This window comes from Neofelis nebulosa, chromosome 7 (assembly GCF_028018385.1).
Source record: "Neofelis nebulosa isolate mNeoNeb1 chromosome 7, mNeoNeb1.pri, whole genome shotgun sequence".
NCBI classification, from domain to species: Eukaryota; Metazoa; Chordata; class Mammalia; order Carnivora; family Felidae; genus Neofelis; species Neofelis nebulosa.
In genome coordinates, this window is record NC_080788.1 from 22,869,846 (window position 1) to 22,890,103 (window position 20,258).

General features: G+C 42.1%; 1 protein-coding gene across 1 annotated transcript in view; it reads left to right on the forward strand.

Moving 5' to 3' along the window:
• Positions 1-20,258, forward strand: part of CHRNA7 (cholinergic receptor nicotinic alpha 7 subunit) — a 112,674-nt gene that overhangs the window by 37,358 nt on the left and 55,058 nt on the right. Inside the window, exon 3 of the mRNA XM_058736848.1 lies at positions 11,977-12,021. Coding sequence (XP_058592831.1) covers positions 11,977-12,021 — 45 coding nt within the window. The remainder of the gene's footprint in view (positions 1-11,976; positions 12,022-20,258) is intronic.

The window sequence follows — 20,258 nt, forward strand, 5'->3', positions numbered from 1 at the left end:
AATGATGTTGAGATGGATTAGAGAAGTCTCTGCTACTTTTCATTCTTTATCTTTCATTATCTGTAAAAATAACATTTTACACCATAGTCCATCAGTTCTGAGATGTTTATTTTTTTCATGTTTTAACATTTTTGGAAAATATATATGTCTTACAGTTGAGTGGCGTTTGAAATTTGATGTCAGAGCCTTGTTGTGATGCTTGCTTTGTCTCTTTTGGATTATTTTTTTCTTGTCTTTTAGTTGCCTTTTGGTTTTTCTGTCACAAGCTAGAAATGACCTTTAAGGTAATAGGAATTGAAGTAAATACACCTTTAGCATGAGAATTTATGTTTGTTTGACTACGGTTACACTTTACTGTTTGCTGTAGCTGTACATTCTTCTAGTGTCCATATTTTTGTCTCCCCTCCCCGAACCTTGGCCTTCCCTTGGCACTCCTGGGCAGAGAGTCTGTAACTCTTTCAGTTGTACCCACTGGTGTCCTACTGGAGCCTTGTGGTGTGGTGAAAAGGTGGGGAGAGGAAGCATTCTGTAATCTTATGATAAAATCTCAGTCTTTTGGTAGGCCTGTGCTCCTGGGCTTGAACTTCTCAGGTATTTCCTGGTGATACAGCTCTTTCCTCTCCCACTCTGGTGAGACAGAAAGACTACAGGGTACTGATGTGGGCAGGATGTCCTCTTCCCAGCAAGAATAAACCTCTCACGAAGTCTGGAGGATAGGCCTGTGCTGAGAAGGTGCTGGATGGCCTATTTCCCTAAAGTTGCTCCTTCCCTCCCCATGTCAGAGTTTCAAGATGATTTTTCTTGCATAGTTTTCATGAGAACTTGGTTGAGGCGGGGGGCTCCTGGAGATAAAATCCATGAAAGTGTAGGGGTGTCCGTAGGATTGTGGCCTGTGTCACGTGGATGAATGAGGTGTGGGGGTTTGGTTCAGCTCCCCTCTACCTGTGGAATCAAAGTTTGTCCTCAGTACCAACAAGGCACTGCTCAAACTCTCTGTGAACATAAGTAGTCACCATTCACATTAACTCTGTGACTATAAGTAGTCACAGAGCTCTGCCAGCATCAACTTGTGCACTCACAATGTGCTTTTTACGTCCCTCTTGAATTTTTTGTTTTGGGGGATTTCTTGTGCTTTTTTTTATGAGCTTAGATTTGTATTTTAAGAGATTTCAGAATTTCTAGGTGTTTTATGGCACAATGGTGTTAAGGTTATGGAGTCTACCATTTCACCAGGACCAGGAGTATGTCTTCTGTGCATTATCCCAGAACACTTACTATTTCTCATGTGTCTGTTCTCCATTTCAGCTCTAGTCCTGTCTTCCTGTGTCACCTCCATCTCCGACCTCTTCTTTAATTGACTTAATCTCTTTGTGTTTTTCCTCTGCACAAACTGTGATTATCTCATGCCTTGCTTTCATGCCAATAACTCAATTTTTAGCTGGCTCTGTTTTGTCCCTTTCTGTGTCTAATTTACTAGCTATGTAATCATGTTGTTTTGGTTCTAAGTTTATTTATTTAACTCTGCAGTTTTCCTTTCATTTCATTTGGTTATTTAATGATCTTGTCTTTGAAATCATGTTTAACTTGATTCAAGGCTTTATTAAGTTATATTGTATAAAGAACTCATGGGAAGCATGTCCTTGTTTGGGCTTTTTTTTCCAGACTATATTTTATATTTTATTTGTGCCTATCTGCTTGCCTTCCTTTCTTCCTTGTATTTGCTATTTAAAAAAAAAAGTGTATCCATCCATTCATTCATATACTGCTATATTTTGTTTATGCAGCTGTCATTCCAGATTTTTTTTCAACTTGCCCAGGACTTACCCTCATGATATGTATACCCATAATTTTTAATAATCTGTATTATAATGGTGGCGAGCTATTTTTTATATCATTTTTCCTTATTTTTGGTCTTATTTATTTTTCCTTAATTCATTAAACCAATTAATCTACATTACTTGTAGAAATATTAGAAATGCCAAATAAATGGGCACTGGATGACTTGGTTAAGCGTCCAACTTAAATTTTTTTTTTTAATATTTATTTTTGAGAGAGAGCATGAGCGGAGGAGGAGCAGAGAGAGAGACACAGAATCCAAAGCAGGCTCCAGCCTCTGTGCTGTCAGCACAGAGCCCGACATGGGGCTTGAACCTACGAACTGTGAGATCATGACCTGAGCTGAAGTTGGATGCTTAACCAACTGAGCCACCCAAGTGCCCTAAGTGTCCAACTCTTGATTTCAACTCAGGTTATGATCTCACAGTTTGTGAGTTCAAGCCCTGCGTCAGGCTGTATACAGACAGTGTGGAGCCTGCTACAGATTCTCTGTCTACCTTTCTCTCTGCCTCTCTCCTGCTGGCACTTTCTCTCTCTCTCTCTCTCTCTCTCTCTCTCTCTCTCTCTCTCTCTCTGTCTCTGTCTCTCTCTCTCCTTCAAAAATAAATAAAAATTAAAAAGTTTAGTAAAAATTGCACCTGGGTGGCTCAGTTGGCTGAGTGTTCAACTTTGGCTCAGGTCTTGATCTTGTGGTCTGTGAGTTCAAGCCCTGCATCAGGCTCTGTGCTGACATCTCAGAGCCTGGAGCCTGCTTCAGATTCTGTGTTTCCCTCTCTCTCTGCCCCTCCCCTGCTCATATTCTCTCTCTCTCTCTCTCTCTCTCTCTCTCTCTCTCTCTGTCAAAAATAAGTAAACATTAAAAAATGTAATAAAAATGTCAAATAACAACAAAGAAAAATGTTACTGTTTTTACATCCTGCTCCTTCCTTTCACGTATATCATCCCCTTCCCTTCGGCCTTTTGAACACACCTTTGCACCAGTTCCACATGGAGTGTTATGTTGGGATCCCTGTATCTATAGTTCATGTCTTTAGAGGACCCCAATTGTGATAAGATGTGCCAGGACCAGTTCCTGCTTTTCATTGGAAAAGCCTGGTGTTGAAGCTGCACACATTTCTGTAATTTCTCAGGCATTTGTGGGGTCTGGCAGTGGGTGCAGTTGTTTACTCTTAGCCCTGTAGGAGATAATGTGTTATGTGTGTTGCATTTGTTGTAAACAGTGAAGGCAATGCTTGGATACTAATTCAGTTACAGTGATGGTTTAAGTGTAAAAGGGAAATTTATTGTGTCTGTTCAAGGAGAGTTGAGATAAATCTTCATTCTGGGGTCACTGAGTGCATCTGGAGCCCTTCTGCCTCTCCTGCACTCCATAATGTTCTTCCCACGCTCCTGCTTCCTCCTTCCACCACCCCCTCCACCTCTCAGCTCTTCTAACTCAAGGTGCTGTGTCTTTGTTAGGTTCCACTCTCACAATCCCCTTTCACAGCTTTGTTCCTCCAGATTTGGGTCTTCTGGGGGAGATAAGGAGGCCCTTCCTTTTACAGAAGTGGAAAGAAGACCTTTTAGTCCCAGTTAAAAGTACACTCTTGAAACTCCATGCCTCCCTTGGGGAACCTGGGCAGTGCTGGGTATGGGGTCCACCCAGCGGGAACCAAATGGCTACACCGTCAGGGTGGGTCACTTCCCTGGAATATCCCTCTCATACCTTCACACACAGACAGCTGGAGTGGCTCAGTGATGGGCCCTAGTCCCTTCAATATTGCACTGGGCAGTGGGTTTTATGGGGGAAAGAAAATCAGTTACCATAGGTGCAAGGACGTAAGTGCCTGAGACACGCTTGTCACTAGTTCACCTGGCATGCATACTTCCCAAAGGAGTCAGCCTGATGGGGTCAGTTTTGTACCCTTCATTATGATGTGTCTTACCTGGGATTAAGTCAGTAAAGAATTACACACTGACCTATTGGGAGGAAAAAAATGTGTATCTGTTATATACTCTGGCATGATTTTAGAGATTTCCTCAAGTCTTTTTCTGAATTGCTCCTGAAAACAGTGTTCTAGAGATATGTAGGATTAACCTTGGTAGCTAAAAATAGAATAAAAGGGTCCTAAATCACTTTGGGGAGTTCTAGAGACAATTTTCCAAGGACTATAGCCTGTCTCTGTGGAGTTCTTTGGAGCAGTATCTACGGTATCACGCTCTTCAGAGTGCTGTGTTTCAAAGGGACAGAGCACACACGTTTCCTTTATTTGTTAGTACTTAAAAATACTGCTAGAAATAAGTGTATATCTCTAAACAGGTTAAGTGATGATTAAGGGGTTCCAGAACCTAGGTAAGAAAATAGTGAGATTCCTTGGCCAAGCCTGCTGTGAGGCTGGGTAGCTGGTGGAGGGACGTTAGATCCAATGCTTGAAGGAAACTGTGTTGCATACATTCTTTTTGAAAAGATTCATATCTGAACATGCATACATCACAGAATAACCCTTAACCCATTAATAAAATTAAGTGTTGAGAGGTGCCTGGGTGGCTTAGTCGGTTGAATGTCCTACTCTTGATTTTTGGCTCAGGTCATGATCTGACAGTTTGTGAGATCAAGCCCCGAATTGGGCTCTTCACTGACAGTGTGGAGCCTGCTTAGGATTCTCACTCTCCCTCATTTTCTGCCTCTCTCTCTCAAAATAAATAAACTTACAAAAATTAAATGCTGACATTGAGACATTAACCTCATAGGCCCAGATTTCAGTGAGAATAAAACTAATGTAATGATACACCACACTGAAAGGTAGGCAGTTGGAGGTAGAGAGATGTTACCTATTTGGGCCAAACTTTCTAAGCCTCTCCAGTACCTTTGTGTTGGAAGAACTTTTTTCTGATAATTGAAAGTTGGAAAGTTTTCCTATGTTTTCGTCACTTTTGGTGTGGTACTCATTTAATCCTTGCAACTTGCTGGAGATGTGACAATCAGTTTCCTATTTTTTGTTTTTATTTATTTATTTATTTATTCATTTATTTATTTAGAGAGACAGAGAGAGAGAGCCAACACAAACTGGGGAGGGGCAGAGAGAGGGAATCTGCCAGCACAGAGCCCAGTCTTGTGAATTGCAACATCATGACCTGAGCCGAAACCAAGAGTTCTATGTTTAAGCCAACTGAGCTACCCAGGTGCCCCTCAGTTTCCTATTTTTACATATAGGAAACCGAGTCTCAGAAAAGCTCAATGACTACTCCAAGTCTACACAGCTTGATGGTGACCCAACCAGGTCTGCTTGTGATAGATACCTAGATTTTTGATTTGCACTCCCAAGACAAAGATCATGAGCAACCCCAAATGAAAACAAAGATGGAATAGGGGTCTGCACCCTGAGAGGGCCAGGTCTTTAGGTACAAGAAACAGGGTGTCTTACGAATGCCTAGCCCTATACCAGTGGCTCTCAAACTTTTAAGCTTCAGAACTCCTTTGCTCTCATAAAAGCTATTGAGAATTCCCCCCATTTTTATGTGGATTATATCTATCAATATTTACCATGTTAGAAATGAAAACTAAGAAAATGTTTCAAGTTCATTAACTCATTTTTAAATTGTAATAAACAATTATAAATTGTTAACGTAACTAATATTTTGTGGAAATTAACCATTTTTCCCAAGCAAAACAATTTTACTGAGAATGGTGGCATTGTTTTACATTTTGTAAATCTCCTAAATACCAAGATTAATAGAAGACAGCTGGATTCTCTTATCTGCCTCTGCATTCAGTCTGCTGCTGACATCATGTGCCATATGGTCTCTGCAAAGCTCTCCCCACTGCTCATGAGGAAATGAGGGGGAAACAGCCTAAAAACTTCTAATGATTATGGAAAAAGTTTTGACTTCACTGATCCTCTAAAGCATCTCAGAACCTCAGAGGTTTCTATACAGTAATTGAGAATTTCTCTGCTATACAGATACCAAAGGGGACCATTTTTTTATTAGCATCACCAAGGTGCTCACTGTTGTGATATTCGGAGGAGTCTCATGGTGCCTCAAACACAGGTGTTGAGATAAACAGGTAAAGATAAGGGGTTGGATCTCAGATTCTACACTGAGCTGTGTGACCTAGGGCTAGGAACTTACTTTGTTTACAGATGCTATCTTTATTCACCCCTTCTCTCTTGATTATAAAGGTTATATATGCTCACTGCAAAACATTGGAGCAGAACAGAGACATATTAGGTTAAATTTGGGAGCCTTCCCATTATCTCAATTGGTAAATGAGAATAATAATAGTACTGATTTTCCTGGGTTGTTGTCACAAGACTGATATAGTTTTAAAAAAGTGTGTGTGTGTGTGTGTGTGTGTGTGTGTGTGTGTGCATGCACACCTCCACGCATGACATTTGCAAGAATCCAAATGTCTACTGAAGGTTTAGCTATGTTTTTTTTTTCAAAAAAAAATTAATGTTTATTTTTGAGAAAGAGAGAAAGAACCAGCACTAGCTGGGGAAGGGCAGAGAGAGAGGGAGACACAGAATCTGAAGCAGATTCCAGGCTCCAAGCTGTCAGTACAGAGCCTGACGTGGGGCTTAAACTCATGAACTGCAAGATCAGGACCTGAGGCAAAGTCAGATGCTCAACTGACTGAGCCACCCAGGTACCCTAGCTATGTAATTACTGATATTCTTTGTGGTGAAAATCATGTGCTTGTTCATCTTTTGCCCATTTTTCTCTTTGATTGTCTGCCTTTTTCTTATTGATATGTAGGAGTTTATTTCTTATTCTGGGTATGAGTTTTTTGTCAGACCTACGATCTCGCTGACTTAGGGGAAGTCACGGACTCTCGGTTTATTATTCTGTAAAACTAGGGCAAAAATATGGTTGGTGTAAAATTAAATTTGATAAAAGAAGTAATCCTTGCTCTAAACTACAAAGACCACATGAATAGGAATTTATGTTATCCAGCAATTTTCTCTGCAAACAAGAACTTAGACAAAGTGAGATGTATTGTTATCTCCTTTTCTCAGTGTCTACACAAAAGCAAAAAGAAAGTGTTGGGAACTATGAAAAATAATTTTGAATAATGTTGCTGTATAACTTCCAGAAGAATAATTGCTATATGAAATGAAAGGTAGCACATTACACATTATCAGAACCATTGTACTCAAAGCAGATACATGATTATTCTGGGAGATTGATTCAAAAAAGCATAGCTACTTAAATCAAAGTGTACTTTAAAAAAAACACTAACATTATTGAAGTATGATTGATGTACAAAAACTGTACATATTTGATGTACACAATTTGACAGGTTTGGAGACAAGCATACCTGTGAAACCCTCCCTAAAATCTGTATCATAAACATAGCCATCACTTCAAAAATTCCCTCCAGCCCTCTTTATTTATTTATTATCATTATTAATTTCTGTGATAGAGTTTAACATTAGATCTACCCTTTTAGAAAATTTTTTAAATATGTAATATGGCATTGTTAAGTATAGGCTCCATGCTGCACAGATCTCTAGGAATTATTTATCTTACAGAGCTGAACATTTGTCCCAATGGACTAAGAGCTTCCATCTCCCCCTCCCCTAGCCTCTGGTAGCCACCTTTCTACACTGTGCTTCTGTGAGTTCAACTAATTTAGATTCCTCATGTGAGTGTAATCAGGTAGTACCTGTTTTTCTATGTCTGGCTTATTTCACTTAGGATAGTGTCCTCCAGGCTCATCTATGCTATCACAAATAGCAGAATTTCCATCTTTTTTTAAGGCTGAATTATATTCTGAAGTGCTCAGATTTTTTTTTTTTAAATGAGGCATTAGACTAGTTGGCTATGGGGGTGCTTTGTCACAAGGGCATCCTGTGATTCCATGGTGACCGTCGGTCGTGTCTCCTCTTGTGTGGTCCCAGGGTTAGGAAGGAGTGTGGGTCTTGCAAGAGAATCGTATGTGTGAGGGCAGCCCCACAGGAACAGCCACTGGCACTGAGTCACATGTCACAGCTTGTATGAGGCTGCCCTCGCCTCTCCCACTCTGGGCGGTGGTCAGGAAAGCTGTTGTCTCCTTATTTTCTGGGAGAGAAAATTGAAACCCACAGAAACTGAGTGCCTGAGATTAGAGGGCTGAGATTGGAGTCTGGAGGGTCTTCCTCTGCATGGGGTCTGCTCCACCATGCTGTCCTGCCAGGCAGGGTCATCACTGAAACCATATTCAGATTCTGTTCTGCTTGCTGGTTATTTATTCAGAGGCCCTTGGGCTGGGGTTTGGATTCCTTCCCCCAGGAACCCCAGTGTTTGACCAGTGCGACATCCAACTCATGAGGAAAGAGACTACTGAATGCAGTTTCATCAGCTTATTCAGGTTTTAAACAAGCTCAAGCGCAGTACAGGAGGCTGGTGGCTTTGCTGTCAGTGGAGGATGTTTAGATGAGAGGGAAGGAAGTTTCCCTCCTGGGTAGAATAAGTAGATTTTGGGAGAGGGAGTGGAGCCCCTGTATGTTCTTCCAGGAACATCCTAATGCCTGAAGCCAGAGAGACATCTGGGAACTGCAGATCCATCTGCCAGCTTTCTAAACCAAAGGCTCAGTCTCCATGCCCAGTTCTCCACATCACCTCATCATGCACAGCGATGTGTAAACCCTGAGGCATGGCAGTTGAATGCAGGCTGAAGTTGTGCTTGGGCCCTCTTGCAGAAGGCTCAGGAAGCAGGACACTGGCTATCCTCAGGGTGGCAGGAAGGAAGGCCAAGTGGCTGGTGTAGGGGGTGTAAGTGTGGGCACTGGGGTGTGTAGGAGACCTGGCCACTGTAGACTGCACAGGCCCTAGGTCACCAGGACTACACCTTCAGAGGGCCACCGAAGGATGAAAGTGTCCTTTCCAGGTAGGTGGCTGTCCTCTGTGTTTATAACTCCAGGATCTGGTTGCCACATCCTTTCTGAAGTAGGCTGAACTGTTCTAGGCCAGGGAGGTTCTTCCTCATGTTGAACTGAAATCTGCCTCTCCTCACTGACTTTCATTCTCCTATGCAAAGCCAAGGTCTGTCTGGGTTGCTGGCTCTGTGCTGGAATCCCTGGTGATCCAGGAGGCAACTTCAGTCCAGGGCTGCCTGCTTGGGGGGGGGGGGGGGCTGGCCTGGAGCAGGAGAAAGGAGGAAGGTGTGGGACAGGGCAGGCCCTGGGAGGTGAGGAGGAGTGAGTTCTTAAAGGGCAAGTGGTGCAGGTGATGGCATGAGGGATCTGTGTCTTTCAGTATTCCAATATCATAGGGTGTAAAAGTGAAGGCTCATCCTTGGGACTCTACCCCTGTCATCCTCTCTGAAGGTGTCTCATTCCTTTACTATCACCTTTTGAAATTATATCATTGTTGAGTTGTGTAATCCCACCCCCCACTCACATTTTGTATTCCATGAGCTCAAGAACAATGTTCAATTCCTACTCTACATGTCTGGATAGCATAATGCGTGAGACAGGAAGTACTCTGCAAACATTTGTTGAATGAATGAATGAATGAATGAGCACATGGCTGGACTATGGCTTGTAGAAAAGGCTGTGTGCTACACTGAGAACCTTGGTCTTAATTCTTTGATCAGTGCAGCTGAAGGAGGGCAGAGAGCTCCATCTGGAGCTTAGTGGAGGTCAGACTGTGTGTGGTCTTCATCAGCTTGGGCTACCATAACTTAAATACCACAGACCGGGTGGCTTAAACAACATGCATTTCTTCCGTACAGTTGTGATGCTGTTTGTAAATCCAAGATCCGTGCACTGGTAGATCTGGTATCTAGTGAGAACCTGCTTCTTGGTTCATAGAGAACCATCTTCTCCCTCTGTCCTCACGTGGCAGAAGGGGTGAGGGAGCTTTCTGAAGTCTCTTTTATAAGGCACTAATCCTATTCCTGGGGGCTCTGCTCCCATGACCTAATCTCCTTCCAAAGGTCACCTCCAGATACTGTCCCAGTGGGGTTGAGTTTGAACATGTGAATTTCAGGGGAATGCAAACATTCAATGTGTAGTGTGGAGAGGACGCTGCATCTCAGGGGTGGTGAAGAGGTAGGACACCTTGTCTCTGTGCGGACTGAGAGAGCTGAGAGCCTCAGCCAGCCGGTGGCCCTGGGACGGAAGCTGGGAGGAAAGAGACCTACTCTGGGAATGCCAACAGCAGCCTCCTTGCTGATCTGCAGGCTGGTCCTCTCAAATCTCCACGGAAGGCTCCCTTACCTGGCATCGTTGTGCTCTCCAGCAGTGGCTGGCTGCTGCTCAGTGTTGATTACAGTTTGAAATGCTGGCACTTTAGTCCCATGCTGCTACACACCACAGAAATTCCGTTTCACTCTAATGAGGTTTCAGTTCAAATGTTGGAAAGAAGAAAGCCTTTTAATTAGATTGGTAGTAATTGAGCTCCCAAACCACAGAAGCCTTTTTCTCAGAAGCTGAAGACACAGATGCAATTAAAAGAAGGAAAGCCACCCAAGTGGAACACCAGCTAATTTTAAGTCCATTAAAAACAACAACTCCTTAATAAGTTGACACAACGGATGTATGTCCTAAAAGAGTTCACTGATGCTTTCAAATAATATTGGAGATTGAACCGGAACTAGAGTACTCATGCAGTTCAAATATATGGCTCCGTCGGGAACCATTTGCTTAGTACAGAGTACAGAGAAATGTTAGCTCCATAACTTTTTCCACCCAGAAGACTCTGCCATGTTTTATTTTGGAAAATAGAATGTATTTTTCCTGTGACCAAACTGACATCTACTTCTGGATTCAGCTGTGTCCTGAGACCCTACTAGGACATTCTTCCCTGTCCCTCCTCAAGTAGCCCTGTTCTTTCTTCAGGATTCAGATACCTCCCTACCTCCTAGTTTCACCTCTCAAAGGTGCTCAGAGTGTGAGTTGCTGGGCCCGGGGCCATTCATGCATCAAGTAATCTTTGCCAACTCCTTACATGTTCAATACATTTTTATTTTAATGAGAAGCAGCATTTGTTTCTCGTTTGCATCCCTGCCTATGACCACGCCCCAGCAGATGCCATGTTCTCTCTGCCATTGGGATTGTTTTTGTGTATGCCATAACTGGACCAGGTAATTCCTGCTGGAGGAGCTCACAGTCTCAGCTTCTAGGCACTCTGCTTGGGGGCATTAATGAATACTTTCTCTTAGAGAGAATGGCAGTTGTCAATTTGTAGAGTCCTTTGGGTGCGAATTGAGTGCTAAGTAGTGAATACCACTATCTCAGTATAAGTATTGCATGGAACTTGGTCATTGGTGTGTGCACACTGGTTTTTGCTAGGCCGTGTTGGGCTAAACCAGCTGTGGTAAAACACTGCTTGCATCCCAGTTGGAAAGGCTGTTGTTGACTAGAATTTTCTTTAGGTGTCCTGTGCTGGGACAAAGCCATGGTTAGTACACTATCCCAAGCTCTGATTAAAGCACAGACTTGGCACTCTTCTGGATGCCACCCATAGGTGGTTCAGAAATGTGGAAAAAGGGGCTTTGGGTCAGAAAGATCCAAGTTTGAATAGCTCTTTCATAAAGTCACCTCACCTTTCTGAAACTTGGTTTGCTCATTAGGACAGAATTTATCTTGCAAGTGTGTGTCAAGGGCCAGGAATACTTCCTGGTAGATAAAAGATGAGAGAAAAGGTAGGCAGATCCACAGGGACCAGGGAGAAATGTGGCCCACACACTACCATTGGCATATGGTACAACAGCTGTCATAGGTCATGCCCTCTTTCCTGGGGGAGGGAAGCGTGAGATATTTATATTTGTTTAAAACTCTATACTTTCTGGTAATAAACTTGACTTAAAAAAATTGGAATTTGTACCCAAGTTTATTTTTTAAGCATATAAATTATTTTAAAGAGTACAAAGGAAAGTAAGCTAAATCATTGGGAAGTGTCATCTCTGGATGGTGGGGCTGTGGGTTTTAATTTTCTTCTTTATACTTTGCATTTTGTAAGTGCTCTATAATAAATGTCTGTTACTTCAGAATAAAGAGAACAAGCTTAACTCTGGGGAAATGCTGCTTGAGTGTGTTTGGAAGTGCTTGGTTCCTCCTAGTTTCCACGCATTCCCACAGCCCCAGTAGTATGATTCCTGCATGAATAATGGCATCAGTCCCTCTTTTGTAAACCATATAAGCAATATTTATGGTTCTTTCTTTTTCTTTGAAGGATGAGAAGAACCAAGTTCTAACTACCAACATTTGGCTGCAAATGGTAAGTTGAGACAAGGGCAGTCCTCTCCCGTGGGTCTTCCTGCTGTGGTTTCTCAGATGCTCCTGCTTGAAATGCAGCGGAGGAAGAGAGCCCCTGAGAAGAGTCAGGATTGTCCTCCCTAACTCCACACATGCCAACTTATGTGAAGTAGAACATCCACTTTTGGGTATTTCTCACTGCGTCCTGCAGGGCTCAGTGAATGAGTGTATTTCCTACAGGGTGATTGGGGAAATTTTAAAAGCACTCATGCAAAACAAGTAATAAGATGAAGATCTACATTGTTGGTAACCTGTTTGTAACCTGCACCTTAACTGGTCCCCAGGGTTTAGGGGCAGCCGCCTCACTCTCTATGCCCTCTAGATGCGCATAATGGGAATCCTAGAGAGTTGCCTAAGCCAGAGGCTGTCACAGTCATGCTTAGTGCTCTGCAAGAGCTCTTGCAGAGCACTAAGAACGCAAGAATTCTGAAATGCTGTATTCCATTCATGGATTTTTAGCTTGACATGTAAAATTCTCACCTAAATTTAATGAATTGCAAATGATGTCTTTTCCAGCAAATTGTAAATATTGGCATTTAAAAGTAAAACTGTTAGTCTCTATTTTAAGTAGAAAGTAAATACCATAATGATTTGATGCCCGTCTCATTCATTTAGGAAGGCCTTCCTATATAAAGAAGGCCTTCTAGCTGCAGATGTCTTGCACAGTCCCTTCCTTTTATTATTGCACTTGTATTGCTATGCCACTTTTCACACAGAACTTATCCTAATGTTCTGTAATTTCATGTTTGCAGGTTATCAATCACTCTGTCTTGGTTCTCTCAAATGTAGATATTTACATAAAGTCATTCTTTTAGACAATAAGTGTTAATTTTTTTTCTTTTGGATTGATTTAGGATTACAATGATTATTGGTTCTTAATTCATCACAGTGGCATTCATGTCTCTACCAAAGATGGGGCTTTGTTTTAAATTAATTCATATGTTTGTAGACGATGATTTTTTTTATTACGAAATGAGACACTAATGCAGATTTCACCATCAATTCTATGACTTTTTTTAATTTTTTTTTATTTTTGAGACAGAGAGAGACAGAGCATGAATGGGGGAGGGGCAGAGAGAGAGGGAGACACAGAATCGGAAGTAGGCTCCAGGCTCTCGAACTCACGGACCGTGAGATCATGACCTGAGCTGAAGTCGGACGCTTAACCGACTGAGCCACCCAGGTGCCCCTCTATGACTTTTAAAATAGATGTAGTAGTGTATCGTTCATTATGAAAGGCATTTTGTTAAAACATTAGTCAATTCCTTGAACTTCTTCCAGATTACATGACAAAAATAATATAGTTTCATTGGAATGTATTAGCTGACAGCTTGCTTAGTTTCTCATTCAATTTTGTTGAAAACAAGGAATTAAAACATGCCTGATCTTTGAAAGTTTTTGTCACCTGATTTTTAACACAATTTACACAGACACTGGTATTCTGAATCTGTTTGCTTCTTGGGTCAATGTCCCAAGATAGGAGTTGAGGTGAGGGAAATTCCCTTTCTTTGTAAGGCAGAAATCAGAGTAGTAAATGTGGGGAAAGGGATATTGCCAGGTGGTTGTTGGGCAGGTGAGTTTTGGTGGGAATGCAAGTGGAAGTTCGGGAATAGAAAACAGATTCACTTAAAGCCATCTGCTGTATGTCCCCGGAGCAGGCTTTGCTATACAAGAGATGCCTCACAGAACCTGCCTGTAATGAATAAAGTAGAACCTTTGCAGAATTTCCCTGCAGGATTTAAAGCAACATTCCTTTTTTTTTTTTTTTTTAAGTTTTCCTTTGAAATGTATATACTACTTTCCCTTTTTTAAAAGACTTGATCTTTTTAGAGTCGTTTTAGGTTCATAACAAAATTGAAAGAAAGGTGTGGAGAATTCCCATTTACCCCCTGCTCCCACATCCCCTTTCTGTCTCTTTTTTTTAATATGAAATTTATTGTCAAATTGGTTTCCATACAACACCCAGTGCTCATCCCAACAGGTGCCCTCCTCAATGCCCATCACCCACCCTCCCCTCCCTCCAACCCCCCCCTCCCTCCCACCCTCCATCAACCCTTAGTTTGTTCTCAGTTTTTAAGAGTCTCTTATGTTTTGGCTCCCTCCCTGTCTAACCTTTCTTTCTTTTTTTTTTTTTCCTTCCCCTCCCCCATGGTCCTTTGGTAAGTTTCTCAGGATCCACAAAGAGTGAAAACATATGGTATCTGTCTTTCTCTGTATGACTTATTTCACTTAGCATAACATTCTCCAGTAAAACAACATTCTTTAGTAAGCACATCCTATCTTCATCCTGTGCACATCTGCTCTAGCTTCCCTCCTTTTGTCTGGGCACGTGGGCTTGGGTCTGTTCTCCCCTTGGAGATGGCGCCTCCCTCCTGGGAAGAGGTTCCCTCTTCTGGGGCCTGCTGAGAGTCTTACTGTCACAGTTGTCCCTGTTGCTTCTAAAGTCATGTCCTAATAGCGTCTAGAGGTTGGCCTCATTAGCATACAAACTGCAGTTTGTTTGTCTCCATTAACTTTCCCCAGTGACTCTCCTCTCCTTCTTACCTTTACAGCAATGTTCCTTCAAGCAGCATCCTCCCCAGACATCCCCACTCTCTTCCCATGAATTCTCAGTTAAACTCACCCTTAGCTGACTTGGGGTGAGCAAACCACTAACCCCCAGGTTGTGAATGCTATACTCTAAATAATGTTTTTCCCCCGTTTTTCTTTCTTTTCTTTTTTCTTTTCTTTTCTCTTCGTCTTCTTCTTCTTCTTCTCCTTCTTCTTCTTCTTCTTCTTTTTTTTTTTTTTTGAGAGAATGAGAGAGTTCATGCCTGAGTGGGAGATGGACAGAGGAAGAGGAAGAGGTAGAGAGAATCTTAAGCAGGCTCCATGCCCAGCACAGAGCCCAAACTCTTAACTCTGAGATCATTGACCTAAGCCAAAATCAAGAGTCAGACACTTAACTGATTGAGCCACCCAGGTGCCCCTTCCCTAATTTTTTGATGAAAATTTTCAAACATACCTAACATTTGAATTTATGGGGAGTCTATAGCCTCACCTCTTAGATTCTGTAATTAGCATTTTTTCTTTTTTAATTCTTACTTTATCCCATTTGGCTATTTATCCATCTTTCTATCAGCCTAGCTTATTTTTTTAGTTCATTTCAAAGAGGAATAGCAGACAGTGGTGCATTTTCACCTGCATGTTTCAGGCAGCTCTTTGACCAGGGTTTCTTTCAAGGTAAAAATTTTGCATACAATGTGATGTATAGATCCTAAGTGTATCAGTCAATGAATAGCCAGGAATGCTTTCAACTCCTCAGTCCCACCCCCATCAGGAAGCAGAACTTCACCATCACCCCAGGTGATACCTGATGTCCCTTACCTGTCAATACCTGTCCTATCTTTCCACTCTCCACCAAGGATAGAACACCTTTATTCTGGTTTTTCCAGGGATCGATTTTTTCCCTCTTACCTTGGGTCTCTCAGGAACATTTGGTAGAGTGGATTGGTCCCTCTGACTGGAAATTCTTCTACATTTAGTGTTTGGCTACCTGTCCTTAGGTTTTCCTCCTAATTCTCTAGTGACTCCTGAGTTCCCCCTGCTAGTCTCTTCATCTCTGTGCAGTCATTCCTTGTCCCAGGAGTTGGAGCACCCAGTATCCTGGCTTAAAGCACCAACCCAACTGCCTTCCTGGTGCCCCTACATGGGCACCCAGTAGGCTCTTAAATCCAGTGTGTCCTTTCTTTCCCTTTCTCACTTGCTCCCTCTATAGTGAAGGGAAGGAAAAATTCTTCTCTACCCTTTGGGGTCTTCCACTTGGACTAAGATTGAATTTACATGAGACTGATTAACAGGAGAAAAAAAAAAACAAACAGAGTTTTATTATGTGCACACGGAGGCCAAATAATGACTTTGACAACTTTGACACCTAAGGAAATGACAAAGGCAGATAGTTTTTAAACTTTTCAGACAAAGACACGATAAATCTGTGAGGAGTTAACAGGACAAAAAGCCTTAACTTTGGGAGCTTTAATTAGTAAGGAATTCTAAAAGGAACTTGGGCTGGGGTGGTAAATTAGTAAAAAGTCACAGGGATTGTTTATATAGTCTTCTTGGCTCTAAATTCCCTATCTCTGGTGATAAGGATGTCTCTACATCCTAATTGAGGGAGGACACCTCTCACATGGTAGATTTATTTCCTGCTTTCAGGGGGACAGTGGAGGGTCTGAGTGTCCCTCTTGAACAAGCTGTATCGTAATTAACTTTTATTTAAAATAATCAGTATGACAAAGTGGCACGTTTTGGGCAGCCTGCCCTTGGCCCCTACAATTGCTGTCTCCATTTGGATAAATGGTAACTCCATGTGTTCATTTGCTCAGATCAGAAGCCTCAGAGTCACCCTTAGCTCTAGTCTCTCACACCTACCTCCGATCTCAACCTTCAAAATAGAGCCAAGCTCTAACTACTGCACATCAACCCCATTGCTTCCACCTTGGTCTAAACCAGCATCATTTCTCACTTATGTTACTATGGAGATTCATAGCTGGGCCTTGTGTTTCAGCCCTTACCACACTAGCGATGTCTGTTCTCAATATAGCAGGCAGCGTGATCCAAGTAAGAAGAAGGCTTAGCCACAAGCCTCATTGACCCAGATCCTTCCAGGGGCTCCTGTCTCACCCAGTAGCAAGCTGAGGTCCTTGAGGTGGTCTGTGACTTTGCATGCCAGGCCCTCGCTTCTTCTACATGCTCCCCAGCCCTCTTCTTCTTGCTGTGCTCCTTGCCCTGCTTGTTGCCCTACACACATCATCTACCTCAGGGCCTTTGCATTTGCTCCCCCTTCCTGGAAGGCTCTTTCCCCAAGAACCACTTGCTTTTCTTTCTCACTTCTTAGTAGTATCTACCTGAAGATCACCTTTTCAGTGAGGTCTTCTCTGAGTTCCTCTCAAACCCTATTATCTCAAACCTTCATTGCCTACCCCCAGCCCATACCATTCTCTTCACCTCGGTATCTTAGTCTTTCTGGCTGCTATAACAAAATACCATAAACAGGGTGACTTATCAACAACAGATGTTTATTTCTCACAGTTTTGAAGGCTGGAAGTCCAAGGTGCCACCATGGTTGCGTTCTATTCAGAGCTCTTTTTTGAGTTGCATTTTTGTTGTGTCCTCACTAGGTGAAATGGGAGTGCTAATCTCTTAGGGAGGGATCTGTCCCATTGTATAAGGGTGCTAATCTCATTTGGGAGGGCTCTCTCCTCATGATCCGATTACCTACTAAAGGCCCCACCTCTGATATCCCTCACACTGAGATTAGCGTTCAACATAGGAATTTGGGGGAACACAACATGTATTCCCTAAGTCTACTTCATTTTGTTTTTAAAGCCCTTGTCCCATACTTTGTATTGTTTATTTGTTCTCTGGCTCTGAGTTCTCATCCCCCACCTGGAATGTGTCCTCTGGGAGGGCAGGACTCCAGTTGTATTCACTACTCTACCCCCAGCAGGCATGAGTAAGTTTTGTAGAATGAATGAATGAAACAAAAAACTCAAGGTGAACCTAGGAAGGGCTAAGATATTATGATACAAAATAAAGCCAACTCCACCTCACATTTAAACACTGTAGTGTAAGCTCTGGGAATTCTGGGAGATAGTACAAATGTTTCCTTTTTTATATAAAACCAGGCATTTCCCATGTTTTCTATGGTACAGAGCTGCTGTTGACATTTTTCTTATAAAGAGAGAAACACCTAATATGCTCACTACATATTAGGTCAGAGACAGGTCTGTCTTCCTGATGCCTATATCCTTATCCCTCAGTAAGCAAACGATCGTTAATAACATATATGATTTGGCATTTTTTTTCAAAGAGTGTTGTTTTCTAGGAAAAAAGTAACTAGATTATTACTTATTGCATTGAGTTCAGGTGCTCCATAAATAAGCATGCTTGCTTTGGAGGATGTCACTGGAGACCTCTAAATTTCTTTCAAGCACAGCTTATTTCTAATTCATTATTGCACTTGCAAAAACGTCCACAGCTTCATTTGTTTTAAAAATCACCTTTTTATCTCACTTACCTATTCACCTTATCTTTTTGAATGCCTGCTACGGGGAAGACATTGAAGTAGGTCACATGAGGGGGAACCCAGAAATGGATGAGACCCAATTTCTTCTCTTAAGCCATTTACAATCAGGCTGTGCAATTTACAGCCTAACAAAAAGGTTAAAATATTGTGAACAAGTGACTCCCTTGAAGTATGGCAGGAGGCCAGCTGGTGGTGTGGACAGTGGAGTTCAGAGGTGGAAAAAATCTCTGCTTTACAGAAATGGAAGGGAGAGAAGGAAAGGCATAGACCCTTTTGAATGTGAAGATCAGGAAGCATTGGTGTGTGTAGGTGTTGCATCATTAATTAATACTTGTTTCCACATGCCCACCACCTGGAAACATGCTTGCTGCCTTTTTAGCATGTGTCCTTACAAAGCAGGGGTGACATATTTATCTGGAAGGTGGCATCTGTAGCTCATGTAGCAGCTTTAACACTGGCTTCTGAATGAATTTTAAGGAATCATGGGTATCTTGGGTTTAGAACAGACCTTAACAGGTACCTAATCGAAGGTCTTTCCCCCTGGAAAGCCTTGGAATTCCTCTGAGGCCACAGCATGGAAATAAGGAACTTGAATGTCACCATGGCAGGCCTTGGAAGTTGCACCGGGGCCATTTATAAAGCCACCATCACCTAGATTCCTGCTTGTTACGTTCTCCAGCTGGTGACCAGCCTAGCCTGACCTAGCCTGAATAAAGGGTATGAATAAGAAGTGAAGCTCCATATTGAAGACCAACAGGGCAGAAGACCCAAGGGAGGCAGAAATATGGACAGGAGAGGACAGAAAATCAAGGAAATTGCCTTCAGCCACTTTTCTTCCCCAGAGCTTCATGTTGCTGAATTGCTGTTCTGAAAATCTGAATCTGAATAATCTTTTTCCCAGGGTATTTAAACTTGAGGTCAATATTCTGCAAATTAGAGATTTTCTATACAGTCAGAAGAGAAGGGCAGAAAAGTAAAATAAATTAAATTCTCTTTTGACTTACAGTTTGTTATTTTGTTTTCCTTTCTTTCACTTCCCCTTGATTTTGTAAGACTTTCTGGTTATTTAAATAACCCGAAGGAAGAGAAAGTTGCTGTTCTATATACCTCTTCTTATTCCTAGCAGGAAGCAATTGGGGTAGTTTCTCTGTAGATTAGTTTTATCATTTTGGGAGGCCTGTCAGATATGATCTGATTTAATCTATAAGAAGAAGTGGCAGCAGCATTTCAGTTTCTGAAGAGACAGTTGAGCCATCCAAAGACTTGCCTGTGCTTTTCAAAAGAATCTGGCTTCTCTTATTATGGAATTTTAACCATTCTTCTGACTACATTTTCCATCCTTCTTATGTGTATTCCCTATTTTTTATTTCCTGATTATGGATTCTAATTATGGAATGAATAGCATTCACACTATAGAATGCTAGGTTGTAAACCATGTTTATTTCTAAAATACTTAATTGCTGCATTTTCTACCACTTCATCTCTGAGAATGCCACACCTTATGTTCACACACAGGCTAGCCAGTGGCTTGCTTAGGGCCCTCATGATGACCCATAGTTAATGGTGATTTCAATCATTCTGTCACAATGAGAGAAAAAGTGTTGGGGGCAGGAGGAAGAAGGAGGCCCACTTTCTTCATCTGAGATCAAAATGGTTGACTGGAAGAATTTCCAAAACGTGTTTATATGGAGTTTTCCAACACCAAGTACATGCTGTCTTTCACACCAGCAACTGATTCTCTGATTCTCTGGATACCAACTGGGTAGATCCTCTCTATTTGGAGTTAGCATCAGATCCTACAAGTTAAGGACTCAATCCCACAAGACTACCCCATCAGATGCCAGGTGCAAAGGGGGTGTCCAGGCTGCCCACACTTTTATCCAGCTGAGTTTGAATGCTGAATAGCTCATGGAATTCAAGAAAACACTTATATTTACCAATTTATTATAAAGAATCCTGATCAGGAACAGCTGAATGGAAGAGATGCATAGGGCAAGGTGTGAGGGAGGCCCAGAACTTTCATGCCTTCTGTGGGCTAGTTACTGTCCTGGCACTTGGATGTAATCACCAATCTGGAAGCTTTCCGAATCTTGTGGTTCAAGAGTTTTTATAACCCAGTCCCCATTCTCTCT